The 25439-nt window shown below is 35.9% G+C and overlaps 1 protein-coding gene and 1 pseudogene across 4 annotated transcripts in view; both read left to right on the top strand.

Moving 5' to 3' along the window:
* REV3L (REV3 like, DNA directed polymerase zeta catalytic subunit) overlaps positions 1–25439 on the top strand; it is a 143582-nt gene that overhangs the window by 115404 nt on the left and 2739 nt on the right. For all 4 annotated transcript variants that reach the window (XM_032484708.1, XM_032484707.1, XM_032484709.1 and 1 more), the window contains 8 exons: positions 273–381; positions 2204–2410; positions 9275–9384; positions 15198–15312; positions 19325–19462; positions 20469–20659; positions 21229–21475; positions 23131–23340. In XM_032484708.1, coding sequence (XP_032340599.1) covers positions 273–381; positions 2204–2410; positions 9275–9384; positions 15198–15312; positions 19325–19462; positions 20469–20659; positions 21229–21475; positions 23131–23340 — 1327 coding nt within the window. The remainder of the gene's footprint in view (positions 1–272; positions 382–2203; positions 2411–9274; positions 9385–15197; positions 15313–19324; positions 19463–20468; positions 20660–21228; positions 21476–23130; positions 23341–25439) is intronic.
* Positions 11191–15188, top strand: LOC116665330 (annotated as a pseudogene).

Here is a 25439-nt window from a genome sequence, read left to right as displayed (position 1 = left end):
TATGTTCAGTTGAAATTTGTTATTTTAGTATGAATTTTACTGATATATTTTAGGATAGTGCCATTTAACAAATGTTTCTTTTAATAAATTGTGAATATTTGAAGAACTGCTTTTTGGTAATTAAACAAACATGTTACTAAATATATATATATTCATGTTTACATGTTTAAAGATGAATTTCCAGTGGAATTAGAAAAATTCCTAAAATTATCTAGAATCTCTATTCTATGATTTGAGAAAGTATTCACTTAATTTTTTTTTTCCCTTAACAGGTATGATGAATTCAAATTTGGCTGTACCTCTCTGAGAGTACCTCCTGATTTACTTTACCAAATTAGGCATGATATCACAGTGTCCCCCAATGGAATAGCTTTTGTCAAGGTAATACTCTTATAAATGAAAGGTGTCAACTGTGGCTTAACCTTTGGAGAGCTAGTGGTTTAGATGTTGTTGGCATATAATACTAAGAAAATAAAATACACATATATCAAGTTTGCTTGAATATCTTATCTCAAAAAGTTAAAAATATAGGGAATTTTCTAAGAAAACATTTTTTAAAAAACAGTCACCTCATTTTGCATGAATTTAGGTTTAAATATTTTTATTGTTAGATTTTAGTTTTTAATAAAATAGTGTAAGAAACAAATGTGTATATATACCTTCTGCCCTCTACTGGAATCTGGCAGACTTAAGCTGATGACCACAATGATGTTGCTTTATTTTGCATTAATGTGTCTACTTTACTAACTGTTCTATATAATTGAAATTAAATTAAGACCATCTTAGAAATAATGATACTGTAAAATCTTTATTGATTGTATTTTTAAGAAGATATCCAAACTAATAACAGGGTCCCTTTTTTCCCTCCCTTATTACCCTCAAGAGACTAGAAAGCCTCATAAATGAATAAAGACAAATAGGAAGAGATCTAAGAGAAAATTATATTGCCTCTCATATGCCAACTTTATTCCTTTCTATTTCTTTAGCAGTAAGTCTGTACTAGAGTCATGGGACAGTAGGGTGGTTAATGGTAGCATGGACCCCATTAGCCCTCAAATTCATTCTGGTGTACTTAGCAAAAGTAGCATCCTTCTTTACCAGTAAGAGGATGCTGTGTTTAAAGAGTACCCTAAAATTAACCATTTAGATATGAGGAAGATTTTTACCAGAGAGTTTATAATATATTCCTTTCTGAAAAATACCTCTATTTTAACATAATGACATGTATTATATCTTAACGAACATTACAGCTGCTTCAAAAGGTACACAGAATGAATTAGAGGTTAGAATATGTTTTCATTGTCACATATCTAGCAGTTTATTATCTCCCTTTAACAGCGTTTTTAAAATTTGCATCTACATTCTGATCCAATGTGTAAAGTTTAATGAAAATTAAATTTTTTAATATTCACAAGTGTAATTATCCTATACCTGAGGTTTTAATCATTTAGTCCGACATACATTACCTTGCACGTGTCTGTGAATCATCTTCAAAGTTAATACTGTTTTGTGGTTTTCATTCCTATTGGAGTTCTCATAAATTCTCCCTAGTCTTGATTAATACAAATGATTTTTTTTTGGCATCAACAAATTTTATCACCTCACTATTCATCCCCTCTTCCAGATTGCTAATAAATATAGGCCGGAGGGGATGGCTTAGTGGTCTAAGCATCAGATTTGAAATACCTAGAGTCCCTGGAACTACAGGTTTGAATGTCAGCAGAGTCAACCCAGCTCATCATTCTTCCAAGGTAGATAAATGGAGTTCCATGCAGATTACTGTGTGGGGTCATTAGGATGAGATCTTTAAAAACTAAGGTTTGTTATGACTGATACAAATCCCGTGTGTCTTTCTGAAAGAGTGGGGGTTTGGATCAAAGTTCGGAACAAAATTTCCACTAAACTTACTGTATGGTCTTTTATTGCACTAGTTGACATCCTCCTCCCTGGAGGTCTCTGAATTCACATAGTAGTGCTACATTAGATTTATAAACATTACAGGAACCTTTTAGGAGAAAAGTCCTCTTCAAAAGAAAGAAAATGTGATGATTTTGTATTGACGAGCACTAGTCCTTTGGTCACTCTATTATTAGTATGTTTGAATTCATGACAGTTGGCCATTGTTATACTTTGTGCTTCCTTCTTAATTATCTAAATCCATAATGTTTAAGGGATTTAAAGATTCTTTTTTCCTTTCTGATAGCCATCAGTAAGAAAGGGTGTGCTACCAAGAATGCTCGAAGAAATTTTGAAGACTAGACTCATGGTGAAGCAGTCAATGAAGGCTTACAAGCAGGACAGAGCCCTTTCACGAATGCTCGATGCACGTCAACTAGGACTTAAGCTTATAGCAAATGTCACATTTGGCTATACAGCTGCTAACTTTTCTGGGAGAATGCCATGCATTGAGGTAAGTGATACAAATCTGTAGTTTTTTCAAAAGAGACTAAAGCACATTAAATGAATAGTTCATTAAAGTATTTTATTTTGTTTTGAAACTTTAGACTAAAGAGTTTCATTTCCATGACATAGTATCATTTTTTCTCAAACCAGGGCTTATATACTTACATGTTTTAGGGGTTTGTGGGTTTTCTGAATGAGAACTCTTTGTGTCTTTGTTTTAATAATAATTTTAGAAATTGGCATACCCATATTTCTACATATTATGGATGACCATATTGTAACCAAGTATTAGCAGGAGATTCAGTTCCCCCTTTATAGCAGTGTTTACAATAACATTGGTACTAAATAATTCTTTTTAATACATTGATAGAGATCTGATGGTAGTTCAGCTGGCTTCTCCAAATGTCAGAATGGAAAAGTCATTCCATATTTACTAGTATACCAGTAGATATAAAGCACAACCTTTCGTTTGCAACTGAAAGATGTTTTTCATTAAATAAGCCTAATTTATTGTTATTTACTAAATTAGGGTGTTATTTTGATATGAAGACAATATAGTAGGACAGTAATATAATAATTTACTAGTAACTGTTCAAAGAACAAAGCAGACTTGTTTGATTGATGATCTTTTCATGCCAGAGGAAGGCCAGAGCATTGTAGTATACCATATTTGGAGTAGTTCTTTAAGGGAAAGGCAGTGGAAGAATAAAGTCCCCCTAAAGTGGACAAAGTAGACTCCAAAAACCTAGGCAAGGGACTTTCCATATGTAAGAAACTCAAAGTTGCCACTCTGTCCTCACAACAAGTAAGTTGAACAGACTGAAAAATCAACAACTCTTCTTAGATCTGTCAGAGAAGTGTGATCCCAGGATAAACTGCTGCCCCCAAAACTGAAGAGACCAACAGGTGATAGAGAGACTCACAACTTAACAGAGCAGAAACCTAAAAGCACAAATCTCTGCAAGAACCAGTGCCATGGTAGGGAAAACTGAACCATATTTGATGAATTGCTGGAAGCTCAGGGTGGACAAATCTGAGAGATTAAAAACTCCAAGGGACCCAGTCATCAGGGCCCCCACACTATTGTTAAATTTCACCTCTGAGAGTTCAACTAGGTTCTCACAGTGAATATCAGAGAAAAATTCCCTTTTGCTTCTGCCACAGGAAGAGTAAAGAAGCCTTTTTTTTTTTTTTAATCTGTTGTTAACTAAGTCTGCCCTCAATAGAAACTATTTAACCAGAGCTTAAGCTGCTGGAGTTTTACCATAGCCTAACTGACTTCAGGAAGGGGAAATACCCAACTCCAACTGCTCTAGCCTTCCACATGGAGGAAGAAAAACACTCCAGCCCTCTCTAGCCATCCTTTCCCACCAAAGGGGAAAACCTGAGAAGCACATGTGACGTCCACGGTCCAGAGGTACAGGCTAACTGAAAGATTGAGACCTACTCATAGGACTGTAGAACACTTCCTCATCCCTACACCTTACCACCACACTGCTAAAAGCCTATTTACAGCAATTCCTTTTACCCAATACATCATGTCTGGCTATCAAAAAAAAAAAATTACAAGACATACTAAAGCCAAAAAACACAGTTTGAAGAGACAGAGAGAACATCAGAACCAGACTTAGATATGGCAGGGATATTGAAATTATCAGACTAGAATTTTAAAACAATTGTGATTAGGATGCTAAGGGTTCTCATGGCTGAAGTAGACAGCATGCAAGAACAGATGGGCAATGTAAGCAGAGAAGTGGAAATTCTAGCAAAGAACCAAAAAGAAATGCTAGAAATCAAAAACACAAAAATGAAGAATGCCTTTGATGGACTTACTTGTAGATGAATCATGGCTGAGAAGAGAATCTCTGATCTTGAGGAAATCTTAATAGAAACTGCCAAACCTGAAAAGCAAAGAGAAAAAAGATTTAAAAATAGAAAAGAATATCCTAAAACTATGGGACAACTACAGAAAGTATAATATGTATGTAATAGGAATTCCAGAAACTTCTAGATGACAAATAATGATATGAAAAGATCTCTATATGTCATCAGAGAAGTGCAAATTGAAATGAAATACCACAAAACGCCTTTTAGAATGGCCAAAATTCAAAATATGTACACCACCTGGCAAGGATGTGCAGTAGCAGGAACTCTCTTTCATTGATGGTGGGAATGCAAAGTGCACAGCCACTTTGGAAGACAGTTTGTCAGTTTCTTACAAAATTAAACATACATTCACCATACAACCCAGCGATCACTCTCCTTGGTATTTACCCAAAGGAGTAGTAAATGTTATGTCCACACAAAAACCTACACACAGATTATCATTATAGCAGTGTTACTCATATTGGCAAAAATTGGAAGCAACCAAGATGTCCTTCCATAAGTGAATAGATAAGTATACTGTGGTACATCCAGACAATGGACTAGTTCGAGAATTGAAAAGAAATGAACTGTCAAGCCATGAAAGACATGGAGGAAGCTTAAATGCATATCACTAAGTGAAAGAAGCCAATCTGAAAAGGCTGCATACCATTCCAGCTGTATAACATTCTAGATAGGTCAAAACTATGGAAATAATAAAAAGATCAGTTGTCGGTAGAGGGAAGGGGGAGAGATGAATAGAGAGAGCACAGAGAATTTTTAGGGCGTTGAAACTACAGTTGACTCTTGAACAATGCAGGTTTGAACTGCATGAGTTCATTTATGTGTGAATTTATTTCAATAAATACTACAGTACCACATGATCTGAAGTTGGTTAAATCTGGATGCAGAACCACAGATATGGAGTGCCGCCTGTGGGACTGGTGCATCCATGGGTTCTGGTATCCATGGCAGGTTCTAGAACTAGTCCCCCACGTTGTTCAAGGGTCAGCTGTACTCTCTATGATGCTGTAATGATGGATACATATCATTACAAGTTTGTTCAAACCCATAGCGTGTACAACACCAAGAGTGAATCCTAATGTAAACTCTGGACTCTGGGTGATAATGATGTGTCAGTGTAGGTTCATCATTTGTAACAACTGTTCCATCTGGTGGGAGATGTTGATAATGGGGGTTGTGAGTGTATGAGGTCAGGGGATATATGGGAAATCTCTACCTTCTGTTTAATTTTGCTTTGAACCTAAAACTGCTCTAAAAAAAATTAAGTATTGAGGGAGAAAAGAAAAAACAAAAACATGGCCAAGGTGGTCCATGACATATTCACAATGAATACAGCAAAATATATACCATCTGTATTGAAAAAATAATATTCACTTCAAGTTTTTGCTCATGATTTTGTTTATACTAAAGTTTTTGGTTTCGTAGTTGAACTGTAAAGTCTATAAGCATAAGCAATTTTTATCCAGTTTCATGTTTGTATATTTTTAGATAATATAAAAACTACTCTGTCAGTCCTAGGGATTCATATTATTACTCATATTTTAAAAACACTGTTCAGAATGATCTAATAGAAAGAGTAGAAATGATTTTATTACTAATGTAAAACCAGAATAGCAAATCTTTTCTTAGGCTATTTCCACATTTCCTTAATTTTTTCCCTACCTCCCAATTTAAAATTTGTTTATTAATGTATTTTGGAAACAAAGCAATGCAGAAATTAGCACATCCTTTAAAAGTACGTAAATGTTCTAACCTTAGACTAGGGGTGAGGCAGGGTGTAGCTCAAGTGGTAGAGCGCATGTTTAGCATGCAGGCAGTCCTGGTTCAATCCCCAGTACCTTCTCTAAAAACAAGTAAGTAAACCTAATTACTCCCTACCTCCAAAAAGAACATTAAAAAAAGAAGAAGAAGAACTAGAATTTGGAGGTTTTGATCTGGCAGTAGAAACTGCCCAAGAACTACTTTAGCGTGTTAGAGTCTTACTGCTAAGCAACATCTGCCTCCTCGGCCCTGAACTTCTCAGATACTCTGAGGTTAATGACTGCAAGCTTACGTTTGGCCCTTCTTTACATGCCAACATCACAGCATTATAATGTGCTAATTTATATATAAAATCAAGAGTGGGAAAAGCTGTCAACATCACAGAAAAGTCTCTCATGAACACATAAAGTTAGCTCCAGCGGAGTCAAAACAGAAGCTCTTGTCTTTAAAGGGGCAGGTGGATTACTGACTGTGGCCACGTGCTTTCCTTCAGTGAACACACAATCAAAAATATCTGACAGTACCACCAAGGTAACAAAAAAAGTGCTAGATCTAGGCTATGCTAAAAGTAAGACTTTGTAAGCAAGAATTTCTGTAAGAATGCAGAGAAAAGTAATGTAGCTAATAGTTGTGGGTTAATATCTCTGTCTCAGCTCAGCATTGTCACTGACATATTTCATAAATTTATGTGTTCATATTTTTCTCCTAAACCAGTTACTGTTCCTGATAAAGCTATACTTACATGTATATATGACTAGATATGACAACTTTTTCAACTGGCTATTCATTGTCTCTTACTTTTTCTTTCTTTCTTTACTTTTCTTTTTTTTTTTTTTTTTTTTTTTTGAGATATACCTGACATGTAACATTATATTAATGTCGGGTATACAACCTAATGATTTAATATACTGTGAAATGATCAATATCATTTAGATCACAATAAGTCTAGTTAAAATCCATCACCACATAGTTACAAATTTTTTTCTTATGAGAGATTTTAAAATCTACTCTTAGCTCCTTTCAGATATACAATATTATTAACTACAGTCACCATGCTGTACATTACATCTCTAAGACTTATTTAGCTTTGACCACCTTCACTCATTTTACCCACCTTCTACCTCTGACAACCACCAATCTGTTCTCTGTATCTATGAGTTAAGAGGGTTTTGGGGGAGAGGGTTTGTTTTAGATTTCATATATAAGCAAGATCATACAGTGTTTGTTGTTCTCTGTCTTATTTCACTAAGCATAATACCCTCAATGACTGTCTCTATTGTGACAGATGGCAGGATTACCTTCTTTTTTATGGCTGAATAATATTTAATTGTATATAAACCACATTTTCTATATCCATTCATCCATCAGTGGACACTTAGGTTGTTTCCATGTCTTGGCTATTGTAAACAGTGCTGCATCCAACATGGGGATGCAGATATATTTTCCAATCAGTGTTTTTGCTTCCTTCAGAAATATACCCAGAAGTGGAATTGCTGAACCACCTAGTTGTTCTACTTTTAATTTTTTGAGGAACCTCCATACTGTTTTCCATAGTGACTACACCACTTTACAGTCCCACCAACAGTGCACAAGGACTCCCTTTTCTCCACATCCTCACCAACACTCTACAGAGAATTTTTACTTTAAATATTTTTCTCATTATGACTTTTCAGGATCCCAACCTAAATTGTGAAACCAGTTATTTTCCTCTTTTTAAGTCCAGTCTCTTAGCCCTGTAGTGGATAACGTTTTTCAAATTAGGAACTATGGCACAAAGTAGCAGTATAAGTTTTAATGTATTTGCCACTCCTCCCTTCTTCCCCACTTCTCCACTCCCTCCCAGTCTCCTCCCCTTTATGCCACTGAGTCCTTCACACTGTGTCCTTCACACTGTGTGGTCCTTAGGGGCAGCTGCAAGAGTTCTGACTCTTCCAGGTGTAGCTTAAATATTTTATTCAAACTTGAATTTCAACTAGATGACATGATCTTTTTTAATGTAAGAGGTTATAGTTCATATTCTTAAGTTTTTCTAATGCACTGAATGTCTCAAATGATTCATGTTCTTAATTTAGAACCCAAATTAAGTTTCTGCTACCTGTATTTTAATTTATCCCTTTGTTTATAGACAATATTTCCTTTGTAAAGCAACTTTAAACAGCTTTTTAAGTATTATTCAATTCTGCATTTAGTTCAGGTAATTTGAATTTCACAGTAAAAGGGAAGGATCGTAATAATTATTGTTTGTGTCTTAATAGAAAAGAAAAAGTGCCTAACTTTTATTTTTTAAAATCTTATATTCAATATCTTGAAATAACCTCTAGTGGAAAAGAATCTGAAAAACTGAATCACTTTTCTGTACACCAGAAACTAACACAACAATGTAAATCAACTATACTTCAATTAAAAGAGAGAGGAAAAAAACTTTAAATGCAATGTTCCATTTATGCTAAATGGCAGTTTACCTCAGCTCTTAGCTTTAATGGGTTTAATAAATGAAGCAGCAATGCTATACTAGTCTCCTTAATTAATTTAACTGTGAAATATAATTGGCTTCTCATATTTGTCAAGATCCATCTTCTTTTTGTTTTGTCAATTTATGCCATGATCATTGTTAAAACTCACCAATTACCAATGAAAGAACCTTGTGAGACATATCTGTCTAATTGGTTTAAATTGAGTACTTGTGATATATTTTCATCATATAATTATACAGTTATTTGTATTTAGTATTATCTAAAAACTTTAACAATCACTGAGATTTAAGTTCAGCATTAACTTTAATGATACTGAAACAAATTATCATAATACTCCCAACAGAAAAATTTTGAAAGATACACACATTCATGCACATAGAGTATTTTCCTGCCTAATTGGCTATAAAGGCATAAAAGAAAGTCCTTGAAGGGGATAAGAAAGGGTTATTCTTCTAGGATCAAATATAGCTGTGTACCTAAAGTGTAGTCCATTGTACTTATAATACACTCACAGGCAAGTCTGTATATTGATTGGTACATTCTTTTAAATTGTTCATCCACCTTATTTTCTTCTTGAGTACTTGTAGAAAGAATGATAACACTGATGATTGTTTTCTTTTGAGTGTTCTTTTCTCCTTGTTTCACTTTTAGAACTATTTAGTATTTAAAATTAAGTGTGATATATTAAAGCCTATTGTCTTATACTAAACTATGTTATGAAATTATTTCCAATGTGTTTGTACCAACAGGTTGGCGATAGTATTGTTCACAAAGCCAGAGAGACCTTGGAACGAGCTATTAAACTGGTGAATGATACCAAGAAGTGGGGTGCTAGGGTTGTATATGGTGATACTGACAGGTAATGAACTTTCTGTTTTATAGTTGTCTTTTTGCATCTCTTCAGATACTCATTTCAGTGTTTGAAATGGCTTAAGGGTAATCCTTCGTAAAACTAGAGTTCTACTTAAGTTCTTTCCAGCCCTTAAGAGACAGAAAATGTACATGTCCTGAGCCAGAGACTGACGATTCCCATGGCACCTCTCCAGGTAGCTAAGTAGATAGAGATCTGTTAAAATTGTTTACATAGGAATGTAGTCTGTTTAAAGAAACAGTTTTTAATGTGAAGAATTCCTCAGACAGCTGCAGCTGTCTCAGTTTAAATATATACCTTAAAATAATCAAACTGTTTTTGAAAGACAGTTGCCAAAGGTATGAGTGTTTAACTTTACACTAGGCCGCAAAACCTGTTGACCTTCTTCTACAAATAGGACATATAGACAAATACAGTTTTCCACTTGATTCCAGAGGCTCACTGACTTCCTAAAGCCCATATCCACAGACTCACAAAGGATAGAACATCCTTTGAATCCTGAATTAATAACCTCAGCCTGCTTGCTTGCTTTGGTGTTTTTTAGGGCCCATTTATTTATGTAACATCTTATTTGTATGACTTATTAAAATTCTTCTAGAATATAGGCAATATGCAAATTTCTTAAAGTCTGAAATTTTTTTCATACTGAAGGCTTACAGTCACAATGTGATCATTCTAAGAGCACTTGCATCAGGAGCTCTGATCACTTTACAGTCAAATGGAGCAATCGGAGATAATGCTTCTAATCATTGAAAATAGCTTCTAGGTAATCTTTAAACAGCATTTAATCTTCTCTGGTTATTTAATGAATATGAAATCAGCATGATTATATTAATGCTGAATGAGACCTTGCCTCATATAGCAGCTGTTACATTAACAACAGGTGGAAATAGTTTCAAGTTTTCCAGAACCTAATTATCCATAGTCTCTACTGTTTGACTTTAGGTATTTCACTGCTCTATAAAATGACTTCATCTGAGTAATCTAACAATATAAAAGTTTACTAGAACATAGTTCTGCTCCTTGTTGACAGAGCTCCTCACAAAATATTTAGGGAAGAGAAGAAAGTTAAACATTTAAATTGTTGAGTTTAATTCAGGGTCATACACGTCAATGGTTGACAACACAGACCCAGCATCAGAAATTGACATGATTCTGCAAATGGCGTTATGTTGTCGGTTTTTATGGCTGAATAGTATTCCATTGTATAAATATACCACCTCTTCTTCATCCAGTCATCTGTTGATGGACATTTAGGCTGTTTCCATGTCTTGGCTATTGAAATAGTGCTGATATGAACATTGGGGTGCAGGTGTCTTTTTGAAGTAGGGTTCCTTCTGGATATATGCCCAGGAGCGGGATTCCTGGGTCATATGGTAAGTCTATTCCTAGTCTTTTGAAGAATCGCCATACTGTTTTCCACAGTGACTGCACCAAACTACATTCCTACCAGCAGTATAGGAGGGTTCCCTTTTCTCATGGATGTCCCTGGAGGATGTCATTCTAAGTGAAGTAAGCCAGAAAGAGAAAGAAAAATACCGTATGAGATCGCTCATATGTGGAATCTAAAAAAAAAGAACATAAATACAAAACAGAAACAGACTCATAGACATAGAATACAAACTTGTGGTTGCCAAGGGGAAGGAGAGTGGGAGGGGACAGACTGGGAGTTCAAAATTTGTATATACTGACAGGCATATGCAGAATAGATCAACAAGATTATACTGTATAGCACAGGGAAATATATACAAGATCTTGTGGTAGCTCACAGCAAAAAAACAATGTGACAATGAATGTATGTATGTTCATATATAAATGAAAAATTGTGCTCTCCACTGGAATTTAACACAACTCAAATTGTAAAATGACTATAACTCAAAAAAAAGTTTAAAAAAAAAGAAATTGGCATGATTCTGATTATAGTTAACGTTGTTTAGCCTTTAAGATTTTTAGGGATTCAAACACACCAAAAAACACAGACCCAGAATGTCAGAGCTAGAAGAGGACTGTTAGGGGTTTTCATGTGGTTGGGAGAAAACCCTAGGAGGCACGGTCTCAGGTGCTGCTTAAGAACAATTCCCCTGAGATAAGAAACTTGTCTAAGGTCACCCAGCTAGGCAGCAATGGAGCCATAAATTGGCATATCTCTTTTATGATTCCAGTCAAGGAAATTTAATTGCAGTAACATTAGAACTTGTGATCACCGTTCAGTCTCTAATTCATTCACCAAATGTTTATTGAAATTTACTGTATGAGGGCAATTCACTCTAGAGCATGCATTTTCAATGGTAACAGTACTGCCCCAACAGGGTACAAATTGGCCCTTAGCAGCCAAAAACACTTAGATAGGACGGTGGGTTTTGGCCCCACAAAGCTCAGCCCTACCCAACAAAATTTTATTCCTTAGTAATTAGTTTTTGTTAAATTTACTTTTAACCTTTTTGGTGAGGAGGGCAATAATGGTAACAAATTGAGAAACACTGCTCTAGGGATAATGCTTGGTGGAGGGAAAGAGTTCTTAACCAAGAATGAGATCTGAATTCTCTTTCTGGCTATACTCCTAGCTGATTGCATGACATCAAAAAGTCGCTTTGCTTCTATGAGGCTCAAGTTGTCTCATTGTCAAAATGAAGGAACTCTGATAAATAATGGTGAATGACCATTGCCTCCCTCTAGTTTCAGGACTGCTGATTTTATGAATCTCGGGGTCTAGCTAAAGAAGATTGGTTACCAAAACATCAAAATTAATCTATTAGGGTGTGATGGCTTCAAGGTTACTCCGTGGAGCGCTGGTTGCACAGGTCCTGAGGGCCCACGGTCCCAATGTAGACACCACAGTGCGCTCTATGGCATCTAGAGGCGGTGTTACTACTGACGATGAACAGGCTACTAGGCTGGAGAGGGAGTTCATGATGGCTGCCCACAAGGGACTGGACCCATGCAATGTGCTAGCCTCAAAGGCAGTCTCAGATACCAAGGAAGACCCTAATTTAGTCCCCTCCATCACCAACAAGTGAATAGTGGGCTGTGTCTGTGAAGAAGACAACAGTGCCATCATCTGGTTCTGGCTGCACAAAGGCAAGACCCAGTGATGCCCATTACAAGCTGGTGCCCCACCAGCTGGCCCACTGAGCCCCTGCACTCACTTAAGATGTGCTGTCAAGTTTCTTCTTCCCAATAACGACTAGACATTACACTGGTTCCTTCTCCCCCCCAAAAAAATTACTCTGTTAGAAGGATGTTTCTCTTTCTAAAGTAGTTACAGATTATTATCCACATAGAAAGTATAATAAGCATACTGTATTTTTTATACTATAGTGATGCAAACAATTATTTTATAATAATAGTGGTTCTCAGTAATATTTATCCCACCCTCATAGGGTAGACCTAGTCCCATCAGTTATTGAAGCTCTCTATTAGTAGTGATTCTCAGGCAGGATAGGGAAGGACATTTGACAAGACACACAGTTCCAGGGTAGCAGAAAGGTGGTAGAGAACCAAAAGAATCTCTTGGGAAATTCTTCAAAATATAATTGAGGAATGCTTCCTAGGGAATTCTAATATTCCCACTCAACTACACATCCCCTCCACGTGACAATCACTGCTGTAAATGTGAACTTGGATCTATCAACCCAAAGATAAAGGTTATTCAGCTAGATTAAAAACATCAGTGACAGACAAATAGAAAGTTACTTTGAAACAGTCCTCCTTGTAGGCCAGTCACCTCCATTCTGTTAAGTGAGCAAGAATTTCCATTAATCCTGGCCAGCTGTCTTGAAGCTTAGCTCCAAATAAAACTGGTCCAAACAGCATAGACAGACTCAAGTAAACCCACTAACACTACTAGGTAAAATCTCAAATATATACCCTATAACTTTTAAGATATAGGGTATACAGATGTTTAATTTTTATCAACTTTATTTAGGTATAATTTTTAACAAAAGCAGTGCACAGTGTGTAGTTCAGTATACAAATGTATAGACCTATATAACCAGCTGCTACTGCTGTCAAGACAGAGAACATTTCCATCACCACGGGAAGCTCTGTCATGCTCCTTCGCAGTCAGTCCCTCACTTTCATCTCCTACCCCCAGGCAACCACTTTTCTGCTATCACCGCAGCTTAGTTCGGCCTGTTCTAGGACGTTATAGATATGTGAGTGTGGACACTTTAATTCGTCATTGCATCTGAACATTTTAAGCATAATATTTTAAAAATTTGGCAGTTATATCTTAAGTTAAACACACCCCTGGCATATGACTCAGCAGTTCTACTTAATATTTACCTTAGAGAAATGAAAACTTAGGTCCACACAAAGACTTGATGCAAATCTTCACCACAGCTTTATTCTTGATAGTCCAAAACAGCAAATGGTCCAAAGGTTCATCAGTGGGTGAATGGATCAACAAATGTGGCATATGCATACATTAGAATACTATTCAGCAATAAAAAGGAACCAGTTACTTTACTTCAGCAATATGGATGTATCTCGAAAATACACTGAATGAAAGAAGCTAGACATAAGTATGTACTGTATATTATATAAAATTCTTGAAAAAACACACTAAATTAACAGGATTCTTTTAGGGAAAAAATGCCAATATGTTTATTTTATCAGTTATTTTTGAGTATTTTTTGTACTGGAATTTTTAATCCACGTTACAAATCCTTCAGGGAGGGTATAGCTCAGTGGTAGAGTGTGTGTTTCATGTGCACGGGGACCTGGGTTCAATCCCCAGTACCTCCATTAAAATAAATAAGTAAACCTAATTACCCCTCCCCAAAACAAAATAAATACAATAAATAAAATAAAGTATGAACTAAACTTCAGGAAAAAAAAATAGTACATGTACATTTCTTTAAAAGGATTTAAAAAAAAAATCCTTCCCTCTTGACCTGCATATACTGCTGGCGGGATTGTACAACAGAAAAATCTTTCTGGAATTGAGTTTGACATTATCTTTCAAAAAATATTTTTAGTGTATACCATTTATCCAGAAATTTCATTTCTAGGAATTTATTTTAAGGACATAGGGAATGTGCCAAATTATTATTACATGTGAAATACTAGAAAAAAATTTCAATGACAAATTTTCAATGATAGGAGTTTGGTTAAATTATGCTACATCCATACATTAAAATATAGTACAACTGTCAAAATGATGTAAAAGAATTAAGTGACATGGGAAAATATTCACAATATACCGTTAAATGAGAGGAGAAGGTTATCAAACTCTGATTTGTGATCCCAAATGAGAAAAAATTTATGGATATACATAGAATGTTTATAATGACTTTTCTGAGTGGTGATATTATAGATGGCTGTTTTCTGGTGCCTTTTTCTATTTTCTAACTGTTCTTCAGTGAACATATTTTACAAAATATGCATGTGTTCTTTTTTAAGTTGGTTCTGGAAGGAAATTTCCTCCCATATCACAAGTGAACTTTCCATTTCTTTATAATCACATTTTATTTTTTGATTGACATAATTATGTGTCATGGAAAGCTGTAAGTGTCTAGGAATGACCCAAGACCTTCTTGGCAGCTGTGATAGCTGGTCCGTGTGTAGCTGAACTAGAAATACTGGATGTCTTAAAGATCTGTAATAAGGGAGACCATGAATACACAAGGGAAGTGTGATAAAACAAGAAAGGTTAGACAGGAAGCAATTTAATAAGGAAGAGTAAGGAGGAAAAAGGTTTTCTTCTGTTATTAGAGTATTAGCCAGGAAAATTACTACTGATAAAAATTTTTTGTTGCAATGACTTTCTTATTACCTTACTCTATTTTTAATGCTCTTAGTATGTTTGTGCTACTGAAGGGAGCCACTAAGGAGCAGTCTTTTAAGATTGGTCAGGAAATTGCTGAAGCTGTAACTGCTACCAATCCTAAACCAGTGAAACTGAAGTTTGAAAAGGTAAGAGAAATTTAATACTGATAATCACATACAAAATCCACATACCTTCGAGAGATTTCTGACTTTTTCAATACAGAATTCAGAATCAGTAATTTTACACAGATCAGTGAAAGTATTAAATTTTGAAATATTTTTCCCTTAGTTTTGTGTAATTTTCTCAAATTTTTTAGTAATGTCTTTATATAAAGAAAGGAAAAGATTGTTCCAATTACCTATCACTGTGTAACCTCAAACTTAATGGTGTAAAACAAGCCTCATTTTATTATGCTTACAGATTTCATGGGTCAGGAATTCAGAAAGGGTGCGGCAGGGATGGCTCCCATCTGCTCCACACTGTCTTAGTCCTCAACTGGGAAAATCTAAAGGCCAGAGTGACCCAGCTGACAGCTAAGGACTGAAATCACTTGAAGTTTGCCCACTCTCACGTCTGGGGTTGATACTGGCTGCTGTTTGGCATATCAGCTGGGGCTGTCAGCTGGAACATCTACACATGGCCTTTCCCTGGGGCGACTTGTTCTTCCTCACAGCATGATAGCTGAGTTCCAGGAATGAACACCGCAAAGAGAAACAAACAAAAGCTGCTTTGCTTTTTATGACCTAGTCTCCCAGTCACATAGCATCATAGCCTATCTAAATTTAAGAGAGAACACAGGCCCCCATCTCTTAATGGGAAGAATGTCAGAGACACACTTATAAGAAGGCCATGTGGGATAGGAGATCTTGTTTCTTTGGAAAATGCAGTCTGCCACAAGAACCTTTTCACTTTACTTTAGATACTGAGCTAGGAGAGGTGTGGAATGCAAAGATGCATAAGACACACTCCTGCCCTCTAAAAGCCAGTAATCTGAAAGGAAAGATTAGAACTGTATATAAACAATTTTTTTATTGTAAACATAGAGAGCAGTCTTCTAAGCATGGTAAGAAAAAGAGGTATGTGTCCTCTTAGGCTGGATGGGGAGACTCCATGTAAGAGGTAATATTGCACTGTGTCTCAGAAAATGGTTATAATTTCAGTAGGCAGCCATGGCACTGAGGTCATTTTGCACAGAAGAAAATGGCATGTGGAAAGATACGGAATTGGGAATGCACAATATGGGAATACAGATTAGCAGGAGGGAAGCCTGGAAAAATAAAGACCAGATTACAGACTGTCCTGAATGCCAAGCTAAAGTATTAAACTTTATTCAAGAAAGTTTATTAAACAAGAGCATGACATGATCAGAGCTATTTGGGGAGGACTGGACTTGCAGTGGTATGAACAGAAATTGGGAAGAGGAGAATCTCAAGATAGGATGCCTCTTGCAACCTCAAGATAGGATGCCTCCTGCAGCCTGAAGCAGTGACCTGAACTAGCGAAAAATAAAGAAATGACAATTCAGGAGATACTGAGAAAGAAGGATGAGCAGGAGTTAGGTGATTGATGTAGGAGAGTGGGTGTGGAAAGGGTAAAGAGAGAGAAAAGAGTCCAAGATGACTCCCAGGTGTTTATTGTGCACCGACTCTGAAGCAAGAATTGTGGTAGAAGAGATTCAGACAGGATTTGGATATGGTATGTGCCCTGAAGGATGGGCATTCTAACTGGAGGGGGTGGGGTGGATTAGAAAACAGTGAGGATCAGTGCTATTCTAGAAGTAGTTGTGTAATGCTGCAGACACTCAGCCTGCCTGGCAAAGTGAAGCCCATGGTGTCCTTAGAAAATAACACCAGACATGGAAGTTTATCTGAAATAGAACACAGACCTAAACATAAAAGGGAAAACTATAAACCTTCTCAAAGAAAACAAACATTTGTTAAGAATTGTGATGCATATGTTCATGATGAATATTGATGGTTAGGTTTTTATTTTCCTTGTATTGTCTTTGTCTGGTTTTGGACAAAAAAAAAAACTGATCTCATAAAATGAGTTGGAAATGTTCACTCTTCTATTTTCTGAAAGAAAAAGTGTGTAAGATTGGTACAGTTTTTTCTTTCTTAAATGGTCGATAAAATTCATCAGTGAAGCAATCTGGTCCTGAAATTTTATGGGAGGGGAGGAGATTTTCAATTGCAAATTAAGTATCTTTAATATGTATTATTCAGGTTTTTCTCATGTCAATTTTAAAACTTGTCAAGGAATTGGTCCATTTCTCCTAAATTGTTAAATTTATTAGCTTGAATTATTTATACTTCCGTATTGTGATTTTGATATCTATAAAATCTTTAGTGACATCCCTTCTTTCACTTTTGATGTTGATAATTTATGTTTTTCTCTTTTATTCCCCTTGATCATTCTATCTGTTTATAGAACTCTTTGAAGAACAATTTCATTAATTTATACTCTTTATTATTTAATTCCTTACGCCTACTTTGGGTTTAGTTTGCTTCTTCTTTCCTGTCATTTTAATTTAGAAGCTTGAGTCATTTATTTTAAATAAATATTTTTAATATAACCATTTAAAGGTAAATTTCCCTCAAGACACTTTAACTTCAAATTTTGATATCTTGTGCTTTCATTATTCATATGCTTCAATGATAATGACTGTAGGTTATTTAGAAGTGTGTTGTTTATGTTACAAATATTTAAGGATTTCCAGAAATCTTTTTGTTATTTTAATTTAATTCCACTGTGGTTGAAGAACATAGTCTGTATAACTTCAGTGCTCTTAAGTTTATTAAAGTTTGTTGTTTGGTCTAGCATATGGTCTCTCTTAGTGAATATTCCCATGTGACCTTGAAAAGCTCCATATATTTTGATCATTGGGTGCAATGTTCTATAATGTCATTTAGGTTAAGTTAATTGATAGTGTTGTTGAAGCCAATAACAACAGTTTGATTTTCTGTCAGTTTCTAAGACAGAGCTGTTAAAGTCTCCAAGTATAATCATAGTTTGCCTTTCTCTGCCTTGTAGTTCTGCCAATTTGTATTTCATGTATTTTGAAATTTTCTTAATAATAAGTGCCTATACATTTATGGTTATGTATCTTCTTGATTAATTGTTACTTTTATCTTTGATAATATTCCTTGTCTGGAAATCTACTTTTTCTGATATTGATAAAGCTACTCTACCTTTATTTTGATTAGTGTTAGCAAGTGTCTTTTTCTAACCTTCCTATGTCCTTATATTTAAAATGGATTTCTAGTAGAAAGCATATTGACTCAGTCTTCTTGATCACATCTAATCTGATCCCTATGACCTTTTACACTATTTCCATTTTTACACTTTTTGCACCATTTTACACCACTTATGTTTAGTGTGATTACTGATAAAGCTTGGGGGCAGAGGAAAGGACCAATTTGGTAACATAAAAAGGAGTGGATGAATTCCATTTATCCAGGAATTCCACTTCAAGGAATTTATCGTACAAATTAATCCATGCACGGTTGTTCACTGAAAGACTGTTTGTAATTCCAAAAAATTGGAAACATCCTAAATGACCCATAGTAGGTAACTGGTTACAAAAATTATGATACCCTCACAAAATGGACTGCTTTGTTTCTACAAAACAAAATGAGCCCTCTGTACTAGGATGGAATGCTCTCCAAGAAAAGTTATTAAATAAAATAAGCTGAGTGCAGAATGAAGTGGAAGGTAAGCTACCATTATGCGTGTAAGTACATGTACTTACACAGAATATTTTTGGGAGAATATACAAGAAATCCCTACAGAGGGAAAGATAGACTTTTCATTGTCTGTTCTCTTAGAACTTTTTTAATTTGTACCATATTTGTTACTTAATTTTTTAATTGTTTAAAAGATATGATTGATGACTTTGAGAGAGCAGTATCGGCTGAGGAAGGAGCAGAACTGATAGTGCAGGTAAAGGAATGTATGTGTGGTGAGGAAGCAGAAACAACTCACTTTGTGTGCTTTCACATCCAAGTATTGTATCATGAATTTATTGGGCCCTAAGCCATATTTAGAACTTTTTGATAACTGACATCAGGTTAAAGAAAGAGAAAAGCATATAAAAATAAGATATTTGTGGCTAGGAAAAATTGGTTCTTGAGAGACATTTTATTAATTTTGCCACAGGTTTACTTGCCCTGTGTCTTACAAACAAAAAAGAGATATGTGGGTTATATGTATGAAACACTGGATCAAAAGGACCCAGTATTTGATGCAAAAGGAATAGAAACAGTCAGAAGAGACTCCTGCCCTGCTGTTTCTAAGGTAAGCTTTTTCTCTCTTATTTTCATCTTTAAGAAATTAGTGGCTGAAGAATCTAGTGAAAATCTTTAAGCACAAATATAAGTGGAGGAACTGTAGCCTATATGATTACATATGAGGAGCTGTTGTGTTTTTGTTTTTTAATTGAAGTATAGTTGGTTTACAATGTTGTGTTTCTGATGTACAGCATAGTGATTCAGTTACATATATTATTTTTCATTAAATATTCTATTACAAGCTGTTGAATACAGTTCCCTGTGCTATACAGTAGGACCTTGTTTATCTCTTTTGTGTATAGTAGTTTGTATCTGCTAATCCCAAACACCTAATTTATCCCTCCTCTTTTTCCCCTTTGGTAACCGTAAGTTTGTTTTCTGTCTGTGGGTCTGCTTCTGTTTTGTAAATAGTTTATTTGTGTATGATTTTTTTGAGAATCTCATTCCTAATGAAAACAACTTATTTAAGTTCTTAGTTTCTGACTTCTCCCATACCTTTACCTTTTATCACAATTGCTAAAAAATAACACATGAACTTGATTAAAAAAAACTTCTGCCTAATCATCTAGAGGTGATGTGATATGTTATCATATGGCAGCACCCATAACCTATGGAGCAGGATAAAGACGAGAAGCTCAACAGAGAAATTTCATAAGTAATATAATCCATCCTTGGGTAACCGAAACTATGTTTACTTGGGTTATCAAATACAGGTTAGGAGGATTTCTAAACAATGGTGCTATAAATTACTGAAGTTTCATCTGCATGTCTTTCTAGTCTGATTTTCCTCAAACTACATGTTCTATTTTTAGAAATAGCAAGCTATATAAAGTCTCAAATATTTTCCAGTTTCAATCATTTTTGTTATCCAATCACTGTAAGTAGCAGATTGTTTAGGTAGATCAGCAAGTTTCCCAGTAGTTACGTCATTGAAAGTATAACAACAATGATGAAATATACCAGAGGGCATTTTATACTTATGAGCATGTTCTTTTTTTTTTTTTTTTTTTAAGATACTTGAGCGTTCTCTAAAGCTGCTATTTGAAACAAGAGACATAAGTTTAATTAAACAGTATGTTCAGCGACAGTGTATGAAGCTTCTAGAAGGAAAGGCCAGCATACAAGATTTTATCTTTGCCAAGGAATACAGAGGAAGTTCCTTTTATAAGCCTGGAGCCTGTGTACCAGCCCTGGAACTTACAAGGTAATGATATACACAACAGCACAAGCCTCAGTACCTAGCAGGTGTGGTCCTGGGATTCTGAAAGGCCTCTTCTGGCCTTTCCTGCAGAAACTAAATTCAGTGAAATTATAATCTGGTGCAGAGTTTGAGTTGGTTGTTTTTCCCACATCAGAATCTCAGGGTAGTCCTTAATATGGAGCTCCCAAAGCACTTAGATGGTATCATTCTGGAGTCAGATCATTTAACCAGCTAAATTTTCTCTTACCTTTAATTGTTAGATTTATGATCGTTAGTTCTTACTCTTAGGGGATAGAAGACCATTTAAGCTAATTGATAGCTGCCAACTTACATTGTTCTCTAGGTAGCAATAAGTTAACAGAGTAAGTTTTATTAAACTCTTAGAGCATATCCAGTTGGTGCCAACTAAGTGCAGTGTATATAGTTCTCAAAAAGTTGCATGTAACTCTTAACCTGAAAGTACCCCTTGTTAGTTTCTCTTGGTTTTATTATTGTTTAACTCTCATTTAAGTTTCTGGAAAGATGCATTCTGTGACAGTCTATGAGTGTGTATCTTACTTGGATTTAAATAGGAAAATGCTTACTTATGACCGGCGCTCTGAGCCTCGAGTTGGGGAGCGAGTGCCATACATCATCATTTATGGGACCCCTGGAGTACCACTTATCCAGCTGGTAAGGCGGCCAGTGGAAGTCCTGCAGGACCCGACTCTGAGACTGAATGCTACCTACTATATCACCAAGCAAATCCTTCCACCCCTGGCAAGAATCTTCTCACTTATCGGAATCGATGTCTTCAGCTGGTATCATGAATTACCAAGGGTAAGTCCTAGTACCTGTGCTAGAGTATTGAGAGAACTCACTTAAAATTTTCAGTAGAACCAAAGATTTTGTTTATGTGCTATGAGAGACAAAGCAGATGCTCTACTACCCTAAACTGGCGAAAGTGCTAGTCTTCTGCTTTTCTAAAAGAAGCTCTTTTCTACAGACGCCTTCCCAGCTTCTGTCAGACTAGCCAAATTATAGAATACTAAAATAAATCCCACAGTTAATTCAGTGGTAAACCTTTAACTACAAAATAACTCAAATCAGCCAATAAGAAGTAAATGGAGAGCAGAAATTCCTTCAAAATGGGTGTTTAAGAAATGTACAGGTTGTAGTATCTAGACATAGTCCTGAAGAAACCAGACTAAAGTAAAACATGCAGTGTGGAATCTTAGCAAAGGGAGTTTTGCTTGAACTCTTCTTTCTTAGTTTACCCATTAGAAGTCTGAAGGAGCGATTTGTGATTCTGTAATAGCTGGGATGCATTCCTCTAGGAGAGCAGCAGTTATCTGCTGTTTAGAATTCGATCTGCTCAGTCATTTGCTCAGACTTTGAAGCTGATAGTATTCAGGCAGACTGATAAAAGTTTATACGGAAATTATTTTTACTTTCTCAGTAAGCACTTAGGGCCTCAAGGAAGAGAATAAGCTGGGAAACGGAGGTTGAAGCTGTGCTTCACAGAACCTGTGCTGGCGACATCGTAATGCTGCGTCCGGGCTCTACGCCAGACAGCTATTACTACTTTTCCTTTCATCACCAACAAGAATGTTAAACCAATGACATTTATAAAACACTGACCTAATAACTTTTACGCAGGGTGACTTATAAGACACCAGGAGAATACACTAAGGGTATAATAATAAGGTGATAATGTTATTTCATTGTGAGGAGTATCAGAAGATAGATCTCTGAAGCCAGTATTAACTTTAAATGAAGAATGCTTAGGTGACTGTATCTAATTACATTTGAAATGCTCCAGGTTTACTTTTGCTTGAACTTTGCACACTACTACCTAACAAGCTATTTTTAACCTGCCACTTGCCTTGCTTCCACGGCCCAAATTGTGCAGCCTTAAGCAGTAGCCACTCTCAACCTGGATTTCTTCCATTGTCCTCTTGATCTCCATTGCCCTGTATGATCTCATACATCTGTGTAGCTCAACCAAAAACTGACTGAGAAGAGACTGTTTTTCTTTTTTTATTGAAGTATCATTGACATGCAATCTGATACTAGTTTCAGGAGTACAACATAGTGATTCAACATTTATATACATTATGAGATGATCACCATGATAAAGCCTAGTAATCTGTTACCATTTAAAGGCATTACAATATTATTGACTGTTATTTCCTTTTCTATATATTACATCCCGATGACTTACTTATTTTTTAAGTGAAAGTTTGTGCCTCTTGAGACTGTTTTTGTTCCAAAAGAAAAAAATATATGTATACATCTGATGATATTAAGGTGTAAAGGAAGGACTTTGTTCTTTTCTGTAGCCCCATTGTCTAGAACAGTGCCCAACACATAGTAGCTACTCAATATTTGTGGAATGAATGAAATAATGCCTTAGTAAACCAGTAATTAGCGTGAGAATAGCAGCTCTGCTATGAAGCTGGCTCAGACTTTTTTCTGAATTGATGTTTTTGTAGATCCAGAAAGCCACCAGCTCCTCTCGAAGTGAAGCTGAAGGGCGGAAAGGCACTATTTCACAGTATTTCACTACCTTACGCTGTCCTGTGTGTGATGACCTGACTCAGCACGGTGTCTGCAGTAAATGTCGGAGCCAACCTCAGCATGTTGCAGTCATCCTCAGCCAAGAAATTCGAGAGTTGGAACAGAAACAGGAGCAACTTGGAAAGGTATGACCTTATTCAACAGACCCAGAATCCCAAGCAATCATTTTTCAGGGAAAGGTAGTCAACTCTTGAGGTATAGTATAAGATGTGAAACTGGTACGAAAATGGAGTAAGGATTCTAAGTGAATAAACCTCCTAAAATCTCAAAAATATCATAGTTGAACTAAACTATTAAAAATGGCTAAATTTGTTATATACTTTATTTTTTGTTTTTATGGAATAATGTATTATGTTTATTAAAACCATAGAACTACAATGTCCAGCCACCCAATTTCTTTTTTTAAAAATACTATTAAAAAAAAAAGAAAAGTACCACTTGCTCTGTCTACCGTATCTACTTACCATTCTCATAAAATTTGGTTTTCCTAGAGAATTGCTAGTAAACTTGGAAGGTCTGCAATTCTGAGAGTCCAGACAGAAAGTTAGTAGTTAACATGATTGAGCTTCCTATCTACCAGAGACTGTTCTGGGCCCTCTACAGGTGAGGAACCTGACAAAAGGGGGGTTAAGTAATTTGCCCCATGTTCCACTGTTATTAAGCAGCCAAACTGGGGTACAGACATAAAACGCAGAGGTGATTTTTCAAATGTGGGAATTCCAGCAGAAATGAACAAAAATCTCTTGAAATAAGTGGGGAAATGAAGTCTAAAGAAAAATTATTATTATGGCACATTTTTTTAAGTAGTGTATTTCTTAAAGGACTGATTATATCTTCTTATACCATCACGTTTCAAGTTACATTTTTAGCATTCAGGTGCGAGAATAACAATTTTGAGATGGAGTTTGTTTTGTCTTTAGAAGTGCAAGATAAAGTTACTGGAATGTTTTAAAACCAACCACATAATCAAGAGGCAGTATGATTTTGTGGAAATAAATCAAGCTGATGGTGAGGGTATCAGGATTCTAGTATCTGGCCATATCCCTTGGCCCCAGTTTTCTCAGGATGCAGGCTGACCTGATGCTCTTTCATAGGTCCCATCCAACTCCAACCTAAATTTTCCAATACAGTCCGCTCCTGGCAGCTCATTTGCTCACAGGCCTAACATAATCCAACCACCAGTGTGTAAAGGCCAGTATGTCCTTGAGGTAAAGAAGGTTTTGAACCAAGTCAGAGCATCCACAGCCTCCTAGGAAGACAGCCTAGCTGCTGTGCAGGTGAACACGGAGAGAAGCCATCTCTTAGGAGACTAGGCTCTTCAGAATGTGAATGATTACAGAAAGATGCTTAAGGACTGGTAAAGTATAGACTACTTCCTCTGCACTATTCTAGCTGCTATTCTGCACTGGCAGAAAATTCTTAAGTCTTACAGAGTATAGCCAGTCATCTAGAATGCATTAAACAAATTTCATTAAGAATGGTAGGATCTGAAAGGTATGATTATTTTGATGCAGCCACAGAAGTCTAGCTTGTTAAAATGACAAGTGGATTTTTCCCTCTCCCATCCATCTCCTAAATAGTTCTTAAATACCCTCACTTTTCTTCTTCCCTTCTGTTACCATCCTAGCCCAGCCCACCATTCTCTCCCCTCTAAACTCCTGCAGCAGCCTCCTGCCCTTACCCCTCTGCTGTCCTCAACACTGTAGCTAGAACGATCTTTTAAAAATACAAATCTGGTGTTCTCTCTCTTTCTCCTTCTCTCTTTCTCTGATAAAATCAGACTCCTTAGCATGCCCTGTAGCTTCTTCTTTATTCTGATCCCCACCTGCTACCTATCTCACCATTTCTTGCCCTTCTCCCTTCATACTCTACCCTCCACCCATGCTGTACTGAACTTCTTTTAGATCCATGAATACACCTTAATTTTCCCACATCCTGCCCTTAAAATACCCTGACCCTTTGCCTGGAACACAATTATTAAAGATCTAAACAACATTGTAAGGTAGAACTTATGATTGTGTATCAAACTCTGTAACCCAGTATTAGAGAAGATACCTTCTTTTCCAAGTGTTTATGTAATATTTAAAAATTGGCCATATCTTAGTCTATAGAGAAAAGCTTAATAAACTTCAGAAAGTAAAAGTATTGCAAACATTTTATCAATACAATTCTATAAAACTACTAATTAATTTTTAAACTCAGAAAACAAATGATCCTTCTCCTT

This window comes from Camelus ferus, chromosome 8 (assembly GCF_009834535.1).
Source record: "Camelus ferus isolate YT-003-E chromosome 8, BCGSAC_Cfer_1.0, whole genome shotgun sequence".
Taxonomy (NCBI): Eukaryota; Metazoa; Chordata; class Mammalia; order Artiodactyla; family Camelidae; genus Camelus; species Camelus ferus.
Note: the sequence above shows the minus strand (reverse complement) of the source record. Positions and strands in the feature narration are given on the sequence as shown.